The 14,847-nt window shown below is 42.1% G+C and overlaps 1 protein-coding gene across 1 annotated transcript in view; it reads left to right on the forward strand.

Moving 5' to 3' along the window:
• The window catches only part of LAMA3 (laminin subunit alpha 3), a 297,581-nt gene that overhangs the window by 228,380 nt on the left and 54,354 nt on the right, over positions 1-14,847 (forward strand). The window contains exons 41-45 of the mRNA XM_073550824.1: positions 6,925-7,038; positions 10,392-10,510; positions 11,644-11,724; positions 11,845-11,951; positions 12,194-12,235. Coding sequence (XP_073406925.1) covers positions 6,925-7,038; positions 10,392-10,510; positions 11,644-11,724; positions 11,845-11,951; positions 12,194-12,235 — 463 coding nt within the window. The remainder of the gene's footprint in view (positions 1-6,924; positions 7,039-10,391; positions 10,511-11,643; positions 11,725-11,844; positions 11,952-12,193; positions 12,236-14,847) is intronic.

Below are 14,847 nucleotides of genomic sequence, written 5' to 3' on the forward strand. Positions count from 1 at the left end.
TGAACCAAGGGATCCCTCCCCATCACCTGAACCAAGACCCTTTGTGTTGAACCAGCTCCAAACACATCCCTCCACCCCCTCATCTGTTGACCCTGAGCAGCTAAGTAGTAAATCCAAGGGTTCGGAAGCGCCAGTCCCCCTCCATCCTTGGGCCTCTGCAATATCTCAAGTCTGATCCTTGGCTGCTTTTTTCCCCACAAAAGATCCCTAAATATAGAGTCAATAGTACGAAACCACCACCTAGGGAACCAGACAGGGGCATTGTGCAAGACATATAGCAGTTGGGGCATCAAAATCATCTTAATCAGATTAATTCTTCCCACTACTGAAAGATACAGTTTACACCATGCCCTTACTTTACTCCTAAACTTACTCAGCAGTGGAATCCGATTCAAATCTGCATAGCTCGAAATCAGAATGCCCAGGTATTTAAACTGTCGCACCACTGCCAACCTACTACCCTCCCCCAACAGTATTTGTTTTTAAAGGGATTTTTTACATTGATGGTCCATCCTTATTATGTGATCTTACATTGATTACCTACCCAAAGGTAATGCTCTTTGCACCTAACACTAATATTTTGAAGAGCGCCGCTGGCAGCTGCAAACATGCATTTTGTTTAACTGCAGAAATAGTGCTATGTATATCAGGGCGAGAACCACTTTGAACTATATCAGCGTCAATCCATAGGGCCCCTACCCCACCAGTCTATAGTTTGCTATAGGCCTACAAGACATCAGCGTCAAGCCATAGGATCCCTGCCCCACCAGTCTACAGTCCACTGTAGGCCTACAAGACATCAGCGTCAAGCCATAGGATCCCTGCCCCACCAGTCTACAGTCCACTGTAGGCCTACAAGACATCAGCGTCAAGCCATAGGATCCCTACCCCACCAGTTTTCAGTTCGCTGTAGGCCTACAAGACATCAGCGTCAAGCCATAGGATCCCTGCCCCACCAGTCTACAGTCCACTGTAGGCCTACAAGACATCAGCGTCAAGCCATAGGATCCCTGCCCCACCAGTTTACAGTTCGCCGTAGGCCTACAAGACATCAGCGTCAAGCCATAGGATCCCTGCCCCACCAGTCTACAGTCTGTTGTAGGCCTACTGTCATGCACTACAAGGACAACCACTAGAGGGCAATGAAGGGAGGTAACAGGGGCTCACCTCAAGCGAAGACCTGTAGAGCTGCACAAACACCGCTAGGGAGCAGTAGAGAGGTTGTACAGCCATTTTTGGCCCATGTGAAAAGACCATTACTATTAAAGACTTGCAATAATTCGGACCGAGTTGGAGCTTTTGCATTAGAGACCACAGCTTCAAGTTACCCCACTGTGTACCTCTGTACTTTGCAACTCCCAGAGCTGTAGATCTTGCATTCATTCTCTGTTTCACATTGTCCTCATGTGAAATCTGTATTCTAGTTTCTAGTGAGCTGAGTGACCATCTTAGTAGGAAAAAATGAGATCAAAGACCAAACTTCTGTTCCTTACAGTTAATCTCAGTATAATGGTCATTGTCTTTTATCTAACATTTCACTGATTTGAATAGGTTAATCAGAAATGTGAATACTGTAAATGAAGAATATTCAGGTCTGCTGCAAGCAGGGGCTTGCTTCTTAAAATGCTGTAAGCGGTTCTCATATAACAGTGCTATGTCGAAAATATGTAGCCCAAAGGAAGCTGCGGCATCTCTGACTTATCCATCACACATACATAATATTTGTCTGCTGCATTACTCAGGCTGAGATTTACCGTCCCAGTGGTCTAGAAATGTCTGAATCTCGCAGGGTGGAGGTGAAGTGTTATCAGACACACCTTAGATACGCTGCAATATTCTAAACTGTCAGCCCTTGGGGCCACTCATATTTATTACACAACATGAATCACGCCTTGGTTTGGGAGGTGGGGCGTAGCTCAGCACCATGCGAGCCTCGTAGCGAGCCGGGATACCTGAGTCACAAGGGCTGCAGTATAAGAAGGATTTGACAAGGTGGATGACAGTTTTGTGAAGCGGCAACTGCACTGGGAAGAATGGACGCTTACTAATATACAGTGGACCCCTTACTGTAAACAGGAGCGTTAGAAAAATGATTCACTTGCTAAACTTCCTAATAGGATTGATGCTATGTGGGGCACTTGGTACCCAGCAGAGGGTGGACTTCCTGCAGATGCCCCTTAGTATTGATCAGCAGCAGAACATCCTGAATGACCAAGCCAACAATGTGAGTATATGGGACAATCAGGACGGAGGCATCTAAGTGTTCTTCATCTATTAATGATACTTTCTTCAGTGCGTGCTGCTGGGGGTATACAGGTGCCTCCATGTTCAATATAGATCATTTTAACGGTTCTTGGAAGTTCTTGTGGATAAGATGGACGGATTTTTACTTCTCTATAAATGTCGTTGGTCAGTTTGGTAAATGTGATCCTGTGATAGCAATGGCCAACTCACTCTCCCTCTTGTAATCCAGCCATAACCTCTGACTACCTTTACTATCAGTGGTTGTTTTAGATAATTTCTTCCCAATATTGATGATGAAGTGCCAACGTCCTACATTAGTAGTTCAGATGCATTAGTAATATTTCAGCTGCCGCGTCTGTCAGGGCCTGTAGATCCCACTGGCGGCCAAGGATCTGCGAGTAGGTGCATGTTCTCTGGAAAGCTGTATTCAGCTCATCAGTGTTCTTGTATTATAACATTGCACCTGGACTCCAGCTGTATTATAACATTATGGGGCCTTGATGTGCGATCATCCCAAAGGTTATTGCTTTCTTCTTGTAAATTGCTACTAGTAGTACCTGAAACACAAAAGACACCTTCATGAGAATCTGGGGTACGTTCTAGGTGGTCTACCATGATCTATTATCTTTCACCTTGATATGAGCATAGTCATCTATGCTTTCAGCACTAGGAGATTTCTCAAAATTGGTTTACGGATATTGATCACAGATGTGGTGCAAACAAGGCCTAACATTTGCATTGAGCGGAATATGTTTTTCTGCTTCACCTAGTACTGGCACACATACCGATGGACCAGCATCAGATCTCCATTAGGGTGTATTCATATATTCAGAGCATAAATCGTTTCTGCATATCTCATTGGGGTTGTTTTGGTGAATTTCTGAAAGTCCCCTTTAGATGAATAGCCCAATCACAGAAATTTCTACAACTAATTTGACAAGTGTGACTATACCGTGTATGAGGGAATTATTTTAATAGCTATTTCCATAAACAGACCCCGATTCATCATTTGCAGTTTTTTTTTTTTTTTTTTTATTCTCTTTCCTTTTTTGCTTTGTGGTGTTAGTTGCCAGGTTATGGCGTCAAATTCATCATTAATTTTCTTCCATTTTTCTCCATAAATTAGCAACAATTGCACAAAAAACACCAGTATAGAAGTGGAGTGAAAATGTGCCAAATTTTGCGACTTGTCAAATCAGGCGAAAACATCTAGAATTGTTAATCTCCATCCACAATGCGGAAAATAAAAAAAAAGCAGGGTAGCACATATAAAATTGACTTAAAAAGAAAGAGAATAATGAATTGGGAGAAAATAAAATAAGCACAAAACTAGACTAAAAAACAGATGCAAAGGCAACGATAAATCAGGGCCATGATCTGATTATTGGAAATACTTTTTAGAAGTGGAAACAATTCTTGAAATACCTGGAGGAAAATTGGAATTAAAATTCTTCATGGTTGTCCTTCTGTATCCATCAGAAATGGACAGGTGCCATTTACAGCTGCTGGTATTGTTCGGCAGTCACAGGCTGTCAGAAGCTGCTGAGATTTTGTGGCATTTTCTATCCACATGGCACACAACACAATTTTAAAGTTACACACCCTGCCATTTTTTTATAGCATTATTATTGCTTTATAAAATACAGGAATGTTCAGGTTTGTGGTTTTACTTTGGCTTTTTTTTCATTAGTCCTTATAAACATTTGACTGCAAAAACATAGCTGTCTGATGTGGCTGTAAAACCTTAATGTATTTTTCATCAGAATTCACAACATAAACTACATACATTATTAAACAGATCTTTGTTCTAATGAGACTTATGTATTTACTTTGAAAACCCATGTCAAAATGGCTGTATAATCCTTTATGACATCTTAAGTCAATCTTCGCTCACAAAGCCTGATTGGCAGCTCCTCAGTGTCCCTCTTACTGCTGAGATCTCACACTGCTCAGCACAAGCTGCAGCTGTCAGCATACACTTGGACTGATGACCTCTCACTCTGTAACAGTCTCATCTGGTCTATTTGATCTACTTAATAGGGTATACAGTTTTTATTGTAAAATCTTTGTCACTTGAGATAACTGGATATCTGCAGTCTTTACATCATTATTGTTATTTTACTGCACAATTTATGTCCAATTTGTTCTTTAATAAATCCTCAATAGTCATTAGACTGACAAATTAGAAATCTTTAGTAGATAAACACTATTTGGACCACTTATTCCTCAAAAGTGTACGGCGAATAAGTCTCTTTACCTTGGCATGCCAGAGCCGGCATGTCACTCTCCACATGGAGAAACCTTACCCCTTAGGGTGTGTGCAGACGCTGCGGATTAATCCGCACGGATTTTGCAAAAACCGCAGATAAAACCGCAGGTCTTTTGACCTGCGGATTATCTGCGGTTTTGCCTGCGGTTTGATCCTGCGGATTCTCCATCTCCACAATGGTGGAGATAGAAACCCGCTGCGGATTCCGCAGAAAGATTTGACATGTCAATTCTTTCTGCGGTCTCAAAACCGCAGGAAATCCGCGCGGATTTTTCCGCACCGTCTACACAGCGGTTTTTGTTTACCATTCATTTGAATGGTACTGTACACCGCAGCTAAAACTGCTGCGGGCCGCAGTGGCCAAAACCGCAGCGGAATCCGCAGCGTGTGCACATACACTTAGACCTCAGTCCAGAGCCTCTCACCTAGCCAAATCAGTTCTTGTACTTTGCACTGATGAGGGTCAATAGCCCGAAACACCGTGTCTGTAAATTGAGATTCTGATTTGGCTTTTATCCAAGTCATATTGCAAGACATGTTAAGGGTGTGTGCACACGCTGCGGATTTTGCTGCGGTTCCGCAGCGGGTCTGCAGCAGTTTTTGCTGCAGTGTACAGTACCATGATTCCCTATGGGAATCAAAAACCGCAGTGCAGACGGTGCGGAATTTTCCACGCGGATTATCTGCGGTTTTCAATCCGCAGATAGAATTGACATGTCAATTCTTTCTGCGGATTCTGCTGCGGTTTGCCATCTCCTCCATTGAGGAGATGAAAAACCGCAGGGCAAAACCGCAGAGCAATCCGCAGGTAAAACCGCAGGTCTTTTGACCTGCGGTTTCACCTGCGGATTTTACAAAATCCGCGCGGATGAATCCGCACCTAATCCGCAGCGTGTGCACACAGCCTAAATGTGTGATTGTGACTTGTAGGATCGCTACTACCAACAGGTGGCGCTATAGAAATCAAATCCTCTTCCTCTCTGAAGAGACAATTTGCATCTTAAATATATAGAAACTTTGCAAATTTAGGTAATATATGGCATATGAATGATTGTACCGTTGACTGGAAGCAGTATGGCTCTAATCTACTGTTATTAAAACTTTCTGAAAATTTATGTTTTAATAATTTGTATGGGGAATATAGAATCAATAAAGCGTTTCCCGATTGTGGCCTCTGGAGTACATGAATTTCCGACGTCAGAGGAACAGTGGGCATTTTCTATACATGATTTGCTATCAGGTGACTATGACCAGAAAAAGAGGACTGAAATTACCCCCTCCGTGTTTCATTTTCTCAGCATGCTCTACTAGGGCATTATACTGAACGTGGCTATTATCTTCCCAATTTCTAGTATATGGATTGAGTATATAGTAGGGTGGTGTGCATGTAGCCTGAATGGAAGCGAAGACACGGAAGGTTTTTACAGAGAACCCATAGGTTCTGGATCATCAAACTGTTGTTTTGTATGTAAGAAGTGGCGAATTCATGAAGAGCCTCTTACTGAATGTGGTACATCTTTCAGCTGCGGTGCACCACTGCAAGGAACGTACTCCAGTCAGTGATTGGAGAACATCACTATTGTATGTTACCCTACTTTTCTGATGTAAAGTATCATGAATTTGCTGGCCGGGCTCAACTATGCCTCCTTCTACGCTTTTCCCATTTATTTTTTTTTTTAAAGGTGTAGTAAATGCGCCGTACAGGGCACAGTACACAACTGTACTTACGTGCTTGCAATGTTATCCATTGGGACAGTGCAAAAGAGTGTTTTTATTCCACGGACTGAATCTGTGTCGAAAAAAATCACATTATGCACCAGTTGTTCTTTAAATTGTATGAGACTCGCCCTTCAAGTCTATGGGGGCGTGAAAGAAATTGGTTGTTTATACGGAGCCTCCTTATCACATATGATTTTTACGGATATATTGTAAATGATTATTAGCTGCTGCTGGTAAAAACGGATTATATACGGATGACGAGTGAGAAACAAATCGCCTTTTTTCTGGATAAAACTCTGAACAGTTTTTTATACTGTTGTGTGAACCTTCCCTAAGTCTCAAATGTTTGTGCAACTGTGATGGGCACACAGGTTTTTCTCTGATTAAGGCATCGTTCACATATTCAGTATTTAACCTCAGTATTTATAAGCCAAGAGTGGAACAATCCGAGGAAAAGTGTAATAGAAACACGGCCTCACTTTTGTATTTATCACCCACTCCTGGTTTGGCTTACACATACTGAGGTAAAATACTGACCAAATACTGACCATGTGAACGTGGCCTAAGCGTCTGTAATGAACCGAGCAGACTCTTGGTCACATAAAATGCTATTTTGATGGTTTTCTTTCAGCCAAGCTTGTACTATATAAACCTGGATATTCGGGATCCTCTCTAATCTTCTCTCCTCACAGGCATGTGCACCCGGGCATTATCGGGAGAGAAAAGGGTTGTATCTAGGACGATGCGTCCCGTGCAGATGTAATGGGCACTCCAGCCGATGCCACGACGGATCTGGAATATGCATTGTAAGTTCCATTTCATATCACTCCTCAGAATTGTTTATTTGTTAAGCCTCTTGCACGGCCGACACCGAGACTTGTTATGTCTGGCTACAAAATAATCGCTCTGAAATCTCTCCTCATAGTACCGCATTGTGTGGCCTGGATATCTCCACAGAGTCAGGCGTGTCGTCAGTGATTTTTTTCTTAATTGCTGTATGGTGGGATTTTTTTTTAGGCAAAAATCGCTTGAAAATTGCCTGTCGTGATTTTGATTAATCTGTATTAAAAAAAATTGTCATATTACAAAAGTGTTTGTGGCCTGAGCATTAGTAGGTTCCTTATATGAGAGAGCGGAAATCTCATCTAATGATGAATACTGATAATCAGAAGCATGGCGTGCACCGCATGGGATAGTTCACAGGGCTCAGCTGAGAAGGGTTAGCAGTTTTAGGCTATGTGCACATGTTGCGGATTACCCTGTGGATTTTTCCCTTTTAGGCTATGTGCACATGTTGCGGATTACCCTGTGGATTTTTCCCTTTTAGGCTATGTGCACATGTTGCGGATTACCCTGTGGATTTTTCCCTTTTAGGCTATGTGCACATGTTGCGGATTACCCTGTGGATTTTTCCCTTTTAGGCTATGTGCACACTGACTTTTCTGCAACAAAACCAGTATCGGCAGGAAAAGTGCCATTTAAGGCTCATTCACATATCTGATTTTTCCACCTACAAGAAAAACAGACTAATTAAAGTCTGATCAGAGTAATCAGAGTGCAGTCCAAGTGGCATCTGTTTTTCTCATACATTAAAGGTGTGTGCAGACGCTGCGGATTAATCCGCACGGATTTTGCAAAAACCGCGGATTATCTGCGGTTTTGCCTGCGGTTTGGTCCTGCGGATTCACCATCTCCACAACGGTGGAAATAGGAACCCGCTGCGGATTCCGCAGAAAGAATTGACATGTCACTTCTTTCTGCGGTTTCAAAACCGCAGGAAATCCGCGCGGATTTTTCCGCAACGTCTACACAGCGGTTTTTGTTTACCATTCATTTGAATGGTACTGTACACCGCAGCTAAAACTGCTGCGGAAACGCAGCGGAATCCGCAGCGTGTGCACATACCCTGAGGAAAAAAAAGTTTCTCCACCGTCTCTATTCTGATTTAATCCGAGTGCAGTCCGATTTTTTTTTTTTTTTTTTTTTTTTCAGAAATCCATAGACTTGCATTAACGATTTTCATTCGATCCTCAGATCAAAATCAGACATGTCACTGCAATTTTCCACGAACCTCTGTCCGCAAAAAATCATGGACATGTGAATGTCTCCCTAATCTATCACAGGTACTAGTGCTATCCTTGAAAAACATGGATATCACTCGTACGCGAAAACCGGACGTCTGACTGAGCCCTTAGGGCAGAGACACACTGTCGTATTTTTCATCCGAGAATCGCATTGTAAAACTCGCACTGGCTGTCGGCTCTCCTGAGCTTGACAGCTGCATAGTAAGCCATCATGCTGTCATGCTCAGGTCAGGAGAGGTGCCGGCCAGTCCGGGCAGTGCCATGCGATTATCGCAGGAGACATTTTCTGCTCTTATACACGTGTTCTGGAGGCGAATTTGTGTGTTTTTTCCATTCATAGGAAATCATTGACACGCTGCAGATTTTAAAAAAATGTTTTGAAGGTTCAAACCTGCAAGGAACAAAATAATCACAGTGTGCATGAGATTTCAGAAAACTCTTTCACTTTGCTGCAGCGTTTAAAAAAAAAAAATGTTGCAGAAAACAAAATGCAGCGTGTGAACAAGTCCTAAGTCACAAAAGGAAAACATTTCCCTGGATATCCTGATGGACTTTAGCCCACAGTTTTGTACAGTGGCCAAGCTGGCTAATTATTACTACCTCTCCCTGAGGAATGCTGACTGAGTTTTCTATTATATTTTATCTTTAAATCCGAAATCCAGGGGCAGCATACAGGAATATGTGAGCGGTTCTGTCCTAAGCTGAAGCTGAGCTCTGATTAGGGATATACTCGACCCTTGTGCATTAGGCATTTTATATATAGGAATGACTTATCTATGAGGTTTCTTCTTTTCCGATTTTTTTGCATTATACAGAATGTTTTTCACAATGTTATGTAAGTGATGAATCCAACTTTGTAACATGAGGGTCATACAACCCGATGTAAAATCTATGATTGAACTCCCACTAAGGCTACACTCACACGTCCAGTATTTGGTCAGTATCTGTAACCCAAAATCAGGAGTGGAACAATCAGAGGAAAAGTATAATAGAAGCACGTCACCACTTCTGTGTTTTTCACGCACTCTTTGTTTTGGCTTAGGGTTCTTTCAGACGTCCGTGATCCTCAGATCTCAGATCACAATGCGTCTAAAGACCCCGAGCGTGACAGACTCATAAAAATATATTAAGTTGTCACGCTTAGGGTGGTGAGACGTGCAGCCAGCCCGTGCATTGTGATCTGAGGATCACAGACGTCTGAAAGTGTCTGAGAGAGAGAATGTTCCCGCTCAAAAGTCCGGGTCCCAACTGTTTTCAATGGGGTTCTGGTTCCAGTTCAGATACAATTCTGGTACCCTACGCAAACTTTGGTATAAAGTTTGGGTCGAGCACCAGAACCCAAACTTCCACAAGTCCAGTCCTCCCTAGCCTTAAGCCAAATCCACAAGTGGGTGAAAAATGCAGAAGTGGTGACATGTTTCTGTTACACTGTACTTTAACTCTGATTGTTCCTCTCCTGATATTGGCTTACAGATACTGAGGTATATTACTGAGCGTGTGAACGTGGCCTTAACTTGTGCCATTTATAAGACTTGTGTGGCAGAAGGGCTTTTGAATCCCTCAAACACCAGGGTCCAGGTGCATCTGCTGCCTCTGACCCTTCTATCATTCCACACCTGCATAAATCATTTCTAATGACATTATTTGCATGTGTAAGTTACTGACAATACTTGCTTTGTGGCTGAGTTTGGCTGAAGCTGTCAGATCTCATGGCAGAGTTTGCAGAGTTAACAGTCGGGTTCAGGGAGCAGCTGTACATATACAGGACAAGCTGCTACAGGATGGCGGACTCCGCATATCAGACTATGAGAACAGTCAGTAATTCTGCTTGTCCTCATGTCGTATAAAGGAAAAGTATGACTAGACTCATGTGGGCTGGATCATAACCATTACATTAGCACATAGTAATTACAGCTAGGGTGCCTATTTAAACAACACAATTGCTTTTACTTAAACTGTGTCTGTTTGCACATGTGAATAGATGTGAGAAAACAGATTCAGCCATGTTCTTATTTACAAGTAGTTGTTAGAAATATACTCATATACCACTAATGTGTTCCTGACTATGTCTATAGAATTGCCAGCATAACACGGAGGGTGACAACTGCGAACTGTGCAGAGAAGGCTACAGCGGGGATGCCACCCAAGGCTCCTGCACCTTATGTCCCTGCCCTCTCCCCGTGGCCTCCAACAGGTGGGTTTCACATTTGTGATGAACAACATATGGTATTATAAGTATGAATCAGAAGAATATTAGAACATTTTTAACATATTCAATAATTGAAGGGAATTGATTCAACTGAATCAATATTTTACAATATTCCACTTAGTATACATACTATAGAATTATTCCTATATAGGGCTTCCAGACAGAATCATGGCAGTCACCTACTGCTGTCTAAGTGCTGTAAGATAGACGCAACTGTGACCAATCTACAGTAAGGAGAACTGTATTAAAGGGAATCTGTCACCAGGTTTTTGCCACCTTATCTGAGAGCAGCATTAGGTAGAGGCAGAAACCCTGATTCCAACAATGGTTGCTGCTTGCTGTAGCTTTGAAAAAAATGACTGTGTTATCAGCAGGAAATTATCACTACTGGACTAGAAAACCTGCTGCTGTAGTCCTCCATATTCAAGAGCTCTGTTTACCCCCACAGCCTGCTACTAATTGGCAGCTGTCTGCCTATACATAGTATACACAGAAAGCCGCCAATCAGCGGTGTGCGCAGGGTTATACAGAGCTCAGCATTCTGAGATCTGCTACAGCTGCAGCAGAGAAAACTGATTTTTATCAAAACTTCAACAAGCAGCCCAATAAGTAATATATCGCTGCAATCCGGGTCCCTGCCTCTACATCATGCTGCTTCCAGATGGTAACAAATTCCCTTTAATACTATGTCAATTCTGTTGTTTAATATGAAAATATGTCTACCACAAAGAGAACTATTGTGGTGCACAGGACTGGTTCTTATAGTTCTTATAGCCTTAATGTGCTTGTGACACATGAAAGCGCAAAATAATGGTGTAGAGTGAACTTATGATGTCCGCTAGATGGTATTTTGTAGGTCTCTAATTTCAGGTGGTTAGTGGCAATATTAGCAACTCTATGAAACACCTCAATCTGTTTTTGGCAATGGGTACAAGAAAAGGGCTACATTGTGTATCCGTTTATCTAGCTCGTATTTTTATACACATGTATATAGTGTGTGTGTGTGTGTGTGTGTGTGTATATATATATATATATATATATATATATAACAACTTTTATTTTCACAGATAATATTGACTTTTAGGACGTGTTAAAGTAATAATCTTTCTACTTAATAGTTTTGCTACCGGATGTTCTGGAAGTGGTAGAAATCTCAGGTGTTTCTGCAAACCAGGATACACAGGGTTCAACTGCGGAGAGTAAGTATGCGGTCTTGTCTAATCCAATATGCGGCTGCACTCCATTACATTTATACGTGTCACACTCACAGCGCTGTGTCATGTAGCATAACGTTAATTTATAGATCTTCTGTTTCCTAGATGTGCACACGGCTATTACGGGAATCCTTTAAGGCTTGGCGGCAAGTGTCAGCCATGTAACTGCGGTAACAATGGCCAGCTGATGGGTTGTGATCCTCTAACAGGAGGTAGGAATGAAGAAGAATGTCTCTTTCTAGTTTATCCTCATTATTGTCATCAATCACTAGAGGTTTCAGCTCCATACTCATGGACTTGGCTCCAGGCCACAGCATACATTAGATCCTTCTTATGGGGGTAATAATATGTTGTAGAGATAACTGTCTATCACGAAAAATGAATAAATGAACTTGTTAACTGCTCAGTACAATTTCAATGACTTGATGTTGTATATTCATTCCTTCCATTACAGAATGCCTTGATGAAGATCCCAAAGACACAGGAGATGATGGCTGTAAGTGGTGGCGCTAAATATGAATCCATTAGTAGAAAGTATATACAGTGGGTACGGTAAGTATTCAGACCCTTTTAAATTCTTCACTCTTTGTTTCATTGCAGCCATTTGGTAAATTCAAAAAAGTTCATTTTTTTCTCATTAATGTACACTCTGCACCCCATCTTGACTGAAAAAAAACAGAAATGTAGAAAATTTTGCAAATTTATTAAAAAGAAAAACTGAAATATCACATGGTCATAAGTATTCAGACCCTTTGCTCAGACACTCATATTTAAGTCACATGCTGTCCATTTCCTTGTGATCCTTCTTGAGTTGGTTCTACTCCTTCATTGGAGTCCATCTATGTTTAATTAAACTGATAGGACTTGATTTGTAAAGGCACACACCTGTCTATATGAGACCTCACAGCTCACAGTGCATGTCAGACCAAATGAGAATCATGAGGTCAAAGGAACTGGCCAATGAGCTCAGAGACAGAATTGTGGCAAGGCACAGATCTGGCCAAGGTTACAAAAGAATTTCTGCAGTACTCAAGGTTCCTAAGAGCACAGTGGCCTCCATAATCCTTAAATGGATGAAGTTTGGGACCACCAGAAGTCTTCCTAGACCTGGCTGTCCAGCCAAACTGAGCAATGATGGAAGAAGAGCCTTGGTGAGAGAGGTAAAGAAGAACCCCAAGATCACCGTGGCTGAGCTCCACAGATACAGTAGGGAGATGGGGGAAAGTTCCACAAAGTCCTCTATCACTGCAGCCCTCCAACAGTCGGGCCTTTATGGCAGAGTGGCCCGACGGAAGCCTCTCCTCACTGCAAGACATATGAAAGCCCGCATAGAGTTTGCTACAAAAACACATCAAAGACGCCCGGACAATTAGAAATAAGATTCTCTGGTCTGATGAGACAAAGATAAAACTTTTTGGTGAGAACTCTATGCGGTATGTGTGGAGAAAAGCAGGCATTGCTCATCACCTGCCCAATTCAATCCCAACAGTGAAACGTGGTGGCAGCACAGGACGACTAGTTGCCATTGAAGGAAACATGAATGTGGCCAAGTACAGAGATATCCTGGATGAAAACCTCTTCCAGAGTGCTCTGGACCTCAGACTTGGCCGAAGGTTCACCTTCCAACAAGACAATGACCCTAAGCACACAGCTAAAATAACAAAGGAGTGGCTTTAGAACAACTCTGCGACCTTTCTTGACTGGCCCATCCAGAGCCCTGACCTAAACCCAATTTAGCATCTTTGGAGAGACCTGAAAATGGCTGTCCACTAACGTTCACCATCCAACCTGACGGAACTGGAGAGGATCTGCAAGGAAGAATGGCAGAGGATCCCCAAATCCAGGTGTGAAAAACTTGTTGCATCATTCCCAAGAAGACTCAGTACTGAGCAAAGGGTCTGAATACTTATGACCATGTGATATATTTTAGTTTTTCTTTTTTAATAAATTTGCAAAAATTTCTACATTTCTGTGTTTTTTCAGACAAGATGAGTTGCAGAGTATACATTAATGAAAAAAAATTAAATTTTTTAAATTTACCAAATGGCTGCAATGAAACAAAGCATGAAAATTTTAAAGGGGTCTGAATACTTTCTGTACCCACTGTACAATCCAGTGGGGAACTGCAGATATGTGACACCAAGTCCCCCTGTTTTTGCCACTTTCTGGTGGGCTTGACTACTTTATGCAGTACATGCAGGAAAACGAGTTGTCTCATGAATGTATCATATCTGCCTATGTAAGACGTCAGTCTAGACTTGTCATTGTAGTTAAGATTCCCACCAGTATGGAGAGTTTAGGAGTCAAACAGTGGGGAAAAAAAAGTAAAATACAGGCAAGTAATTCACTAGTCAATTTGTAGGGGTTGTATATAAGAGGGACACCAAGACAGGACACCCAGTGGATGGTCAGTCAGGAAAAACATCAAACCAATGCCTAAACTATACTGGTTTAGGATAGTCTCTTTGGCCCATATAAGAAGACAAATACTATTTATGACCTGTGATACTTCAGGGGCTTAGTTGCAGAATGAAGCCCATAACCTTCAAGTTACATCACTGGGTGAAACCTAAGTTCTGCAGCCATAGCATGTGATATGTCTGTAGGCTTAAAATCAAGGTCTTCTTACTTTGCTTTTACTTATTAGCATAGTGTATGATAATAATCTTCATTGTACCTTGATGTACTTTATTTGAGTAAGGAGTACTGTGCTATATAAATATTGAGGCAAAATTCCCCGAAATTTTACAGTATGGAACATCAAAAGTTTAGGAACCACACATTGTAGAAGACCCTGTATTCTAGGGGTCTGTATATACACACACACACACACACACACACACACACGGGAACACCTGTCATGCCAGGTAGCGGGCGTGGAGAAGTCACCAGGAACCCACCTGTCTAACGAGTCTCCCGTGTGTCTCAGTCCCTGACGACTTTCAAAGTATGATTTTCTCTGAAACACGAATCATAGCCAAACATACCTGGCTGAGATCATATAGCCAGTACCTGATACATAATGAATGTGGGTTGGGCAGTGTGTATCTGCTGTCAGGTTCCTCTTGAAAGGGATCCGGTCACTTGGAAACGTTTTTTAGCTGTAGA

The sequence above is a fragment of the Dendrobates tinctorius genome, unplaced genomic scaffold (assembly GCF_039654945.1).
Source record: "Dendrobates tinctorius isolate UK_male_01 unplaced genomic scaffold, ASM3965494v1 ptg000171l, whole genome shotgun sequence".
NCBI lineage: Eukaryota > Metazoa > Chordata > Amphibia > Anura > Dendrobatidae > Dendrobates > Dendrobates tinctorius.